The sequence below is a fragment of the Oncorhynchus masou genome, chromosome 2, assembly GCF_036934945.1.
Source record: "Oncorhynchus masou masou isolate Uvic2021 chromosome 2, UVic_Omas_1.1, whole genome shotgun sequence".
NCBI classification, from domain to species: Eukaryota; Metazoa; Chordata; class Actinopteri; order Salmoniformes; family Salmonidae; genus Oncorhynchus; species Oncorhynchus masou.
Genome location: NC_088213.1, coordinates 8,879,995 through 8,891,235, shown reverse-complemented (window position 1 = coordinate 8,891,235; position 11,241 = coordinate 8,879,995). Strand labels below are relative to the sequence as shown.

The 11,241-nt window shown below is 49.0% G+C and overlaps 1 protein-coding gene across 1 annotated transcript; it reads right to left on the bottom strand.

Annotated features, from left to right (window-relative positions):
* Positions 1-5,489: 5,489 nt before the first annotated feature.
* On the bottom strand, positions 5,490-6,512 carry LOC135552442 (keratin-associated protein 10-4-like). Its single transcript, XM_064984070.1, has one exon. It carries the CDS (start codon positions 6,510-6,512, stop codon positions 5,490-5,492), a length of 1,023 nt encoding a protein of 340 aa, XP_064840142.1.
* Between the last annotated feature and the right edge of the window lie 4,729 nt (positions 6,513-11,241).

Here is an 11,241-nt window from a genome sequence, read left to right as displayed (position 1 = left end):
TTGTGGACTTTGAAAAACTAGAAAAGATGGATGTTCTATTAAAAAAAATTTTTTTTAGTAAAAAGTTGATACTAGGAACTAAGAAACTGGGAAAAATGAAACGTGGAAAAGGGATTTTAAATGATTTTATAGGGCCCTGCTCCTTTAGTAACTGATTTTATAGGGTCCTACTCCTTTAGTAACATATTTTATAGGGTCCTACTCCTTTAGTAACAGATTTTATAGGGTCCTACTCCTTTAGTAACATATTTTATAGGGTCCTACTCCTTTAGTAACATATTTTATAGGGCCTTAATCCTATAGTAACAGATTTTATAGGGCCTTACTCCTTTAGTGACAGATTTTATAGGGCCCTGCACCTTTAGTGACAGATTTTATAGGGCCCTACACCTTTTAGTGACTGTTCAAAATCACTAACAATAACAACCTTTTTTGAGAAAAAAAATTCCCCCCTCCCAACAATCAATGTAAATATGACATTGTCAAATTTAATTGTAACTATTTGTTTATGAAGGGTACAAATTAAAGATGGCAACATTTTAAATGATGAGTTCATCACCCGCTTTCCACTGGCAAATGTACCTGAATGTCAAAAGCCCTGTAAAGGAATGCTAATTTAAAAGATGGCTAGTCCTTCATTAGCCTGGTTCTGGATGGAATGCAGGCACACTATGAGACACAAGGCCATTATTGGTGTGACCAAATCATACTGGTGCCATCAACTGAAAGAGTTGGTCTAGTCTAGAGACCTGACTAGAGTTCACATCTTCATAGTCAGTCTTGAAGTCTACGATAGACCTCCTCCATAGATCATAGTCAGCTGTAACTATCAATAGTATAACAAGGCTTAAAACGATGTTTGATTGAACCCTGAATACAGAAACTGAATGGGGAAGTCTCTTCCATACATGGTAGACTCCTCCTCCTATATATAGAGAGACAGCATGTCAACCTGTAGGCCCTGCATGACCGCAATACATTAATATCCGGGCCAGTAGAAATACAAGTCAGTTAAGAACAAATTCTTATTTTCAATGACGGCCGAGGAACAGTGGGTTAACTGCCTGTTCAGGGGCAGAATGACAGCTCGGGGGTTTGAACTTGCAACCTTCCGGTTACTAGTCCAACGCTCTAACCACTAGGCTACCCTGCCGCCTGTATTAAAGGGGCCATGTTTAACACCTGCTTCAATCGCACCTGTATTACTGAGGAAAGGGCCCATGTTTAACACCTGCTTCAATCGTACCTGTATTACTGAGTAAAGGGACCATGTTTAACACCTGCTTCAATCGCACTTGTATTACTGAGTAAAGGGACCATGTTTAACACCTGCATCAATCGTACCTGTATTACTGAGGAAAGGGGCCATGTTTAACACCTGCTTCAATCGCACCTGTATTACTGAGGAAAGGGCCCATGTTTAACACCTGCTTCAATCGCACCTGTATTACTGAGTAAAGGGACCATGTTTAACACCTGCTTCAATCGCACCTGTATTACTGAGGAAAGGGCCCATGTTTAACACCTGCTTCAATCGTACCTGTATTACTGAGGAAAGGGCCCATGTTTAACACCTGCTTCAATCGTACCTGTATTACTGAGGAAAGGGCCCATGTTTAACACCTGCTTCAATCGTACCTGTATTACTGAGGAAAGGGCCCATGTTTAACACCTGCTTCAATCGTACCTGTATTACTGAGGAAAGGGACCATGTTTAACACCTGCTTCAATCGCACCTGTATTACTGAGGAAAGGGACCATGTTTAACACCTGCTTCAATCGCACCTGTATTACTGAGGAAAGGGACCATGTTTAACACCTGCTTCAATCGTACCTGTATTACTGAGGAAAGGGACCATGTTTAACACCTGCTTCAATCGCACCTGTATTACTGAGGAAAGGGCCCATGTTTAACACCTGCTTCAATCGCACCTGTATTATTGAGGAAAGGGCCTCGTAAAAGGAAGCTTGAAGCCTGTGGAAGTCAGCAGACTCTTACAGGATTCTTTTAAAGGTCCATGCTGTCAAATGTTTTGTCGTCCCCCTATGTTTTATATATTATACAACAGCTGATGAAACTAACACTGTAAACACACCAAACGCGGATCAGTGTTATTTTCAGATAATTTACTTAATCTTTTACGGGCTACTTTTTCTATTTGCCTGCCGAGCCTATGTGCTTGTGGAAAACACTGATTAGTGACGGTCTATTTCAGAGACGTTAGCAGAGCTGTCAAGATGTCAGAGTTGGTTTGAAGTCTCTCCTCTGGCACAACAACCACTATCTTATTACACTATGACCATACCAAGAACACCCAAGAACACTGGCTCATCAATTACACAAGGTGTGTGTGTGTGTGTGTGTGTGTGATTTATAAAATAAAAAAAACACACACAGCTCGCTCCAACGGGCTACAAATCTGTTAAACCGTCTTCTCATTAGGGCTTGGAATGACCATGGACCTCACAAACCCAGCTGTACTGTGCTAGCCTGGTACTTCTCACCAAAACCAGCTGTACTGTGCTGGCCCGTTACTTCTCACCAAACCCAGCTGTACTGTGCTGGCCTGGTACTTCTCACCAAACCCAGCTGTACTGTACTGGCCTGGTACTTCTCACCAAAACCAGCTGTACTGTGCTGGCCCGTTACTTCTCACCAAACCCAGCTGTACTGTGCTGGCCTGGTACTTCTCACCAAACCCAGCTGTACTGTACTGGCCTGGTACTTCTCACCAAACCCAGCTGTACTGTGCTGGCCTGGTACTTCTCACCAAACCCAGCTGTACTGTACTGGCCTGGTACTTCTCACCAAACCCAGCTGTACTGTGCTGGCCTGGTACTTCTCACCAAACCCAGCTGTACTGTACTGGCCTGGTACTTCTCACCAAACCCAGCTGCACTGTGCTGGCCCGGTACTTCTCACCAAAACCAGCTGTACTGTGCTGGCCTGGTACTTCCCATCAAACCCAGCTGTACTGTGCTGGCCCGGTACTTCTCACCAAACCCAGCTGTACTGTGCTGGCCCGGTACTTCTCACCAAACCCAGCTGTACTGTACTGGCCTGGTACTTCTCACCAAACCCAGCTGTACTGTGCTGGCCTGGTACTTCTCACCAAACCCAGCTGTACTGTGCTGGCCTGGTACTTCCCATCAAACCCAGCTGTACTGTGCTGGCCCGGTACTTCTCACCAAGCCCAGCTGTACTGTGCTGGCCCGGTACTTCTCACCAAACCCAGCTGTACTGTGCTGGCCTGGTACTTCTCACCAAACCCAGCTGTACTGTGCTGGCCCGGTACTTCTCACCAAAACCAGCTGTACTGTGCTGGCCTGGTACTTCCCATCAAACCCAGCTGTACTGTGCTGGCCCGGTACTTCTCACCAAACCCAGCTGTACTGTGCTGGCCTGGTACTTCCCATCAAACCCAGCTGTACTGTGCTGGCCCGGTACTTCTCACCAAACCCAGCTGTACTGTGCTAGCCCGGTACTTCTCACCAAACCCAGCTGTACTGTGCTGGCCTCGTTACCCTCCACTGTATTGGCTGGAATCCTGCTGGATGGGACAATGTGGAAAGAAAACATCCGACCCAGTTCAGTACGGTTTAGGTTGGCCTTCGTGTGTGTTACTGTGTGTGTCTGTGTTGTGGGAGTGTGTACAGTTGAAGTCGGAAGTTTACATACACTTAGGTTGGAGTCATTAAACCTTGTTTTTCAACCACTCCACAAATTTCTTGTTAACAAACTATAGTTTTGGCAAGTCAGTTAGGACATCTACTTTGTGCATGACACAAGTAATTCTTCCAACAATTGTTTACAGACAGATTATTTCACTTATAATTCACTCTATCACAATTCCAGTGGGTCAGAAATTTACAGACACCAAGTTGACTGTGTCTTTAAACAGCTTGGAAAATTCCCCAAAAATATGTCATGGCTTTAGAAGCTTCTGATAGGCTTATTGACATAATTTGAGAAAATTGGAGGTGTACCTGTGGATGTATTTCAAGGCCTACCTTCAAACTCAGTGCCTCTTTGCTTGACATCATGGGAAAATCAAAAGAAATCACCTCAGAAAGAAAATTGTAGACCAAGTCTGATTCATGCTTGAGAGCCATTTCCAAAGCCTGAATGTACCACGTTCATCTGTACAAACAATAGTACGCAAGTATAAACACTGTGGGACCACGCAGCCGTCATACTGCTCAGGAAGGAGACACGTTCTGTCTCCTAGAGATTAATGTACTTTGGTGCGAAAGGTGCAAATCAATCCCAGAACAACAGCAAAGTACCATGTGAAGATGCTGGAGGAAACCGGTACAAAAGTATCTATATCCATAGTAAAACGAGTCCTATATTGACATAACCTGAAAGTCCAGTCAGCAAGGAAGAAGCCACTGCTCCAAAACCGCCATTAAAAAAAGCCAGACTACGGTTTGCAACTGCACATGGGGACAAAGATCATACTTTTTGGAGAAATGTTCTCTGGTCTGATGAAACAACAATAGAACTGTTTGGCCATATTGACCATCGTTATGTTTGGAGGAAAAAGGGGGAGGCTTGCAAGCCGAAGAACACCATCCCAACCGTGAAACACTGGGGTGTCAGCATCATGTTGTGGGGGGGCTTTGCTGCAGGAGGGACTGGTGCACTTCACAAAATAGATGGCATCATAAGGGAGGAAAATTATGTAGATATATTGAAGCAACATCTCAAGACATCAGTCAGGAAGTTAAAGCTTGGTCGCAAATGGGTCTTCCAAATGGACAATTACCCCAAGCATACTTCCAAAATTGTGGCAAAATGGCTTAAAGACAACAAAGTCAAGGTATTGGAGTGGCCATCACAAAACCCTAACCTCAATCCCATAGAATATTTGTTGGCAGAACTGAAAAAGCGTGTGAGAGCAAGGAGGCCTACAAACCTGACTCAGTTACACCAGCTCTGTCAGGAGGAATGGGCCAAAATTCACCCAACTTATTGTGGGAAGCTCGTGGAAGGCTACCCGAAACGTTTGACCCAAGTTAAACAATTTTAAAGGCAATGCTACCAAATACTAATTGAGTGTATGTAAACTTCTGACCCACTGGGAGTGTGATTTAAATAAAAGCTGAAATAAATCATTCTCTCTACTATTATTCTGACATTTCACATTCTTAAAATAGTTCTGATCCTAACTGACCTAAGACGGGGAATTTTTCCTAGGATTAAATGTCAGGGCTTGTGAAAAATTGAGTTTAAAAAAAAATGTATTTGGCTGTGTATGTAAACTACCGACCTCAACTGTATATGTCTTATAGGGTGTGTGTGTGTGTGTGTGTGTGTGTGTGTGTTATAGGTTGTGTGTGTATTATAGGTTGTGTGTGTGTGTTTGTGTGTGTGTGTGTCAAGGGCAGTCTACCATCTGGGCCGGTCTGCCTGTGATAAGGCTCAAGTACAAGGTCTAGTGATAGTTGTCTTAGTCCGGGAACAGGGTGGTGGTGCATTCCTGCCTCTACACATCAGGCATAAATGGGACAGACAGCAGGGTTCCAGGCAGGCAGACGGACAGCAGGGTTCCAGGCAGGCAGACGGACAGCAGGGTTCCAGGCAGACGGACAGCAGGGTTCCAGGCAGACGGACAGCAGGGTTCCAGGCAGGCGGACAGCAGGGTTCCAGGCAGGCAGACAGCAGAGTGGCAGGCAGGTAGGCAGACAGCAGAGTTCCAGGCAGACAGGCAGCAGGGTTCCAGGCAGGCAGACAGCAGAGTTCCAGTTAAGCAGAAGGGTTCAAGACAGCAGGATTCCAGGCAGACAGGGAGCAGGGTTCCAGGCAGACAGCAGGGTTCCAGGCAGGCAGAGAGCAGAGTGGCAGGCAGGTAGGCAGACAGCAGAGTTCCAGGCAACAGGCTTCCGGGCAGGTAGGCAGCAGGCTTTTGGGCAGGCAGGCTTCCGGGCAGACAGACAGCAGGCTTCCGGGCAGGCAGACAGCAGGGTTCCTGGCAGACAGGCAGCAGGGTTCCAGGCTGACAGACAGCAGGGTTCCAGACAGACACATAGCCAGACGGGCAGGGAGGCAGACTGCCGGGAAGACTTGCAGGGTGACAGGCAGAGAGCAGGGTTCCAGGCAGACAGCAGGCTTCCGGGCAGGCAGGCAGGAGGCTTCCGGGCAGGCAGGCAGCAGGCTTCCGGGCAGGCAGGCAGCAGGCTTCCGGGCAGGCAGGCAGCAGGCTTCCGGGCAGGCAGGCAGTAGGCTTCCGGGCAGGCAGACAGCAAGGTTCCAGACAGCCAGCCAGCAAGGTTCCAGACAGCAGGGTTCCGGGCAGGCAGGCAGCAGGGTTCCGGGCAGGCAGGCAGCAGGCTTCTGGGCAGGCAGACAGCAAGGTTCCAGACAGCCAGCCAGCAAGGTTCCAGACAGCAGGGTTCCTGGCAGACAGGCAGCAAGGTTCCAGGCTGACAGACAGGAAGGTTCCAGACAGACACATAGCCAGACGGGCATGGAGGCAGCCAGACGGGCATGGAGGCAGCCAGACGGGCATGGAGGCAGCCAGACGGGCATGGAGGCAGCCAGACGGGCATGGAGGCAGCCAGATGGGCAGGGAGGCAGCCAGACGGGAAGACTTGCAGGGTGACAGGCGGGCAGACAGCAAGGTTCCAGACAGCCAGCCAGCAAGGTTCCAGACAGCAGGGTTCCAGGCTGGCAGGCATCAGGGTTCCAGACAGATAGCCAGCAGGGTTCCACACAACATGGTTCCAGACAGACAGCCAGCAGGGTGCCAGACAGCAGGGTTCCAGACAGCAGGGTTCCAGACAGACAGCCAGCAGGTTCCAGGAATGCGGCAGGTTTCCAGGCAGGCAGGGTACCAGGCAGGCAGGGTTCCAGGCAGGCAGGGTTCCAGGCAGGCATGGTTGTAGGCAGACAGGCAGCACGGTTCCAGGCAGGTAGACAGACATAGACAGCAGGGTTCCATGCAGGCAGGTAGGGTTCCAGGCGGGCAGGCAGGGTTCCTGGCAGGCGGGCGACAGGTTTCCTGGCAGGCGGGCGGTGGGGTTCCAGGCAGGCAGTTAGCCAGGGTTCCAGGCAGAGTTCCAGGCAGGCCGGCAGGGTTTCAGATGGGCAGGGGTCCAGAAAGGCTTCCAGGCAGGCACGAAGGGTTCCAGGCAGGCAGACATACAGCAGGGTTCCAGTCAGGCGGACAGACAGCTGGGTTCCAGGCAGGCCGAGTTCCAGGCAGGTAGAAAGACAGACAGCATTTACATTACATTTAAGTCATTTGGCAGACGCTCTTATCCAGAGCGACAGCAGGCAGGCAAACAGGCAGAGAGGCAGGCAGGCAGAGGGGCAGCAGGGTTACAGACAGACAGCAGGGTTACAAGTAGGCAGAGGGGTGACAGGCAGGCAGACAGCAGGGTGACAGGCAGGCAGACAGCAGGGTGACAGGCAGGCAGAGGGGTGACAGGCAGGCAGACAGCAGGGTGACAGACAGCAGGGTGACAGGCAGGCAGACAGCAGGCTGACAGGCAAACAGGCAGGCAGACTGTAGGGTGACAGGCAGGCAGGGTGACAGGCAGGCAGGGTGACAGGCAGGTTTCCAGGCTGGCAGGTTTCCAGGCTGGCAGATTTCCAGGCAGGCGGGCGGCAGGCAGGCAGGCAGGGTGCTATACAGGCAGACAGACTGCAGGGTTCCAGGCTTCCAGCAGACATGCAGGCAGCAGGGTTCCAGGCAGCAGGGTTCCAGGCAGCAGGGTTCCAGGCAGCAGGGTTCCAGGCAGCAGGGTTCCAGTCAGCAGGGTTCCAGTCAGCAGGGTTCCAGGCAGCAGGGTTCCAGGCAGCAGGGTTCCAGTCAGCAGGGTTCCAGGCAGCAGGGTTCCAGGCAGCAGGGTTCCAGGCAGACGGACAGCAGGGTTCCAGCAGGGTTCCGTCAAACAGGGTCTGCGTTCCCAAATGGCACCCTATTCCCTAGTTCACTACTTTTAACCAGAGCTCTATGGGTCCTGGTCTGAAGTAGTGCCCTATATAAGGAACAGGGTTCCATTTGGGATGGATATAGTGTTTATCACACAGATAGTTTATCTAGCCTTGGTCTGCAGGTCCACTGACCTGATAGCAGATGCCTTTAGACACAGACCTAGGATCAGTTTATATTCCTTATCAACATTAAATCGTTATCATTATTAGGTTGGGCATTGTGGGTAGAGAGAGGAGAGTTTGAGGGGGACACTGTTTGTAGCTTTTTTAGGAACTGCCTAGCCGGTCAGTGGTGTGTGTGTGTGTATTCTTATTTCAGAGGAGGGCAAAGCCTTGGCATGGTGAGGATGTAATACACTGTGCTGAGAGAAGGGGACTTCCACTTACTCCTCATGCCAGCAGCATACCACCCTGAAACTAACCAGGGTTGGTCCTGGTCGGTCCCTGGATGGGAGACCAGATGCAGCTGGAAATGGTGTTGGGGGTCAGTAGGAGGCACTTTCTTTCTTTCTTTCTTTCTTTAAAAAAAAAATATATATATATATATATGTATATCCCAATGCCCCAGGGCAGTGATTGGGGACATTGCCCTGTGTAGGGTACCGTCTTTCAGATGGGATGTAAAGCAGGTGTCCTGACTCGCTGTGTTCACTAAAGATCCCATGACGCTTATAAGAGTAGGCGTGTTATCCCCGGTGTACTGGACAAATTCCCAATCTGGCCTTCATACCATCATGGCCACCTAATCATCCCCAGCTTCCAATTGGTTCATTCATCCCCTTCTCTCCCCTGTAACTATTCCCCAGGCCGTTGCTGTAAATGAGAATGTGTTCTCAGGCAACTTACCTGGTAAAACAATTGACTTTCTCAGTCAGTCTCTCTCACACACACACACACACACACACACACACACACACACACACACACACACACACACACACACACACACACACACACACACACACACACACACACACACACACACACACACACACCACGATCTCTGTTTGTCTTTGTAGTGGTCAAGTCATAATGAGAGATTTGTATCCCAGGAGGTTATCTTCCATTGAACAGGGTTGATCGTTTTGTTAGCCCAATACTGTTTGTACCATGTTTTGTGTTTCTACCATGTTGTTGTTGTGTTGCTACCATGTTGTTATGTTGTGTTGCTACCATGTTGTGTTGCTACCGGGTTGCTACCATGTTGTGTTGCTACCATGTTGTTATGTTGTGTTGCTACCATGTTGTTATGTTGTGTTGTTATGTTGTGTTGCTACCATGCTTTTTTCTGCTACCATGTTGTGTTGTTGTTATGTTGTGTTGCTACCGTGTTGCTTCCATGTTTTGTGTTTCTTCCATGTTTTGTGCTGCTACCATGTTGTGTTGCTACAATGTTTTGTGCTGTTACCATGTTGTTCTGCTACCATGTTGTGCTGCTACCATGTTGTGCTGCTACCATGTTGTGTTCTGTTGCTACCATGTTGTGCTGCTACCATGTTATGTTGTTTTGCTACCATTGTGTTGTTGTGCTGCTACCATGTTGTGTTGCTACCATGTTGTGTTGTGTTGCTACCATGTTGTGTTGCTACCATGTTGTGTTGTGCTGCTACCGTGTTGTGTTGCTTCCGTGTTGTGTTGCTACCGTGTTATGTTGTGCTGCTACCGTGTTGGGTTGTGCTGCTACCATGTTGTATTGCTACCGTGTTGTGCTGCTACCATGTTGTGTTGTGCTGCTACCATGTTGTGTTGTGCTGCTACCATGTTGTGTTGTGCTGCTACCATGTTGTGTTGTGCTGCTACCATGTTGTGTTGTGTTGTGTTGCTACCATGTTGTGTTGTTGTGTTCCTGTCTTATGTTGTCTTGGGTTTCTCTGTATGTTGTGTGTTGTCTCTTGTTGTGATGTGTGTTTTGTCCTGTATTGATATGGTTTGTTTATGTTTGAATCCCAGGACCCCCGTCCCCACAGGAGGCCTTCTGGTTGGCCGTCATTGTAAATAAGAATATGGTCCTGAACTGACTTGCCTCGTTAAATAAAGAATGAACGCCATACTTCTGTTAGTGTGTAAGTGACCGCCTATCCCACCACCACCACAACCACAGTAAAAGTACTGTACAAGATGTGGTCCGCATCCCAAATGGCTGGGTGCCGGTCAAAACTAGTGCACTATATAGGGAATAGGGGGCCATTCTAGGACACACACGTAATTGTATACAATGTTTGACTTGGGATGTAAGAAGTACAGGAGCTGTGTTTTTCCAAGTCGGTCCATTAGACTTTGTTCCCCCGAAATACACACATGACATTTATGCAGTAGAGCCCTGAAACACTGCTTATCAAGGTCATGATGAGCAGCTGATGTTTAGGCTACAGTGTGGTTAGACCAGGGCTGATGTTTAGGCTACAGTGTGATTAGACCAAGGCTGATGTTTAGGCTACAGTGTGGTTAGACCAGGGCTGATGTTTAGGCTACAGTGTGGTTATGCCAGGGCTGATGTTTAGGCTACAGCGTGGTTAGACCAGGGCTGATGTTTAGGCTAGTGTGGTTAGACCAGGGCTGATGTTTAGGCTACAGTGTGGTTATGCCAGGGCTGATGTTTAGGCTACAGCGTGGTTAGACCAGGGCTGATGTTAGACCAGGGCTGATGTTTAGGCTACAGCGTGGTTAGACCAGGGCTGATGTTAGACCAGGGCTGATGTTTAGGCTACAGCGTGGTTATGCCAGGGCTGATGTTAGACCAGGGCTGATGTTTAGGCTACAGTGTTATTAGACCAGGGCTGATGTTAGACCAGGGCTGATGTTTAGACTACAGTGTGGTTAGACCAAGGCTGATGTTTAGGCTACAGTGTGATTAGACCAAGGCTGATGTTTAGGCTACAGCGTGGTTAGACCAGGGCTGATGTTAGACCAGGGCTGATGTTTAGGCTACAGTGTTATTAGACCAGGGCTGATGTTAGACCAGGGCTGATGTTTAGGCTACAGTGTGATTAGACCAAGGCTGATGTTTAGGCTACAGTGTGGTTAGACCAGGGCTGATGTTTAGGCTACAGTGTGATTAGACCAGGGCTGATGTTAGACCAGGGCTGATGTTTAGGCTACAGTGTGTTTAGACCAGGGCTGGAATATGGAATCTCCCTGCCTGGGGCATCGGCTCTCTGCCTGGCCACCTGACAGATCTCCCTGCCTGGGGCATCGGCTCTCTGCCTGGCCTCCTGACAGATCTCCCTGCCTGGGGCATCGGCTCTCTGCCTAGCCACCTGACAGATCTCCCTGCCTGGGGCATCGGCTCTCTGCCTAGC

What these genes read in the sequence shown, in the direction of transcription:
- LOC135552442 (XM_064984070.1), bottom strand. Translation starts at nt 6,512, where the DNA reads ATGCCCGTCTGGCTGCCTCCATGCCCGTCTGGCTGCCTCCATGCCCGT.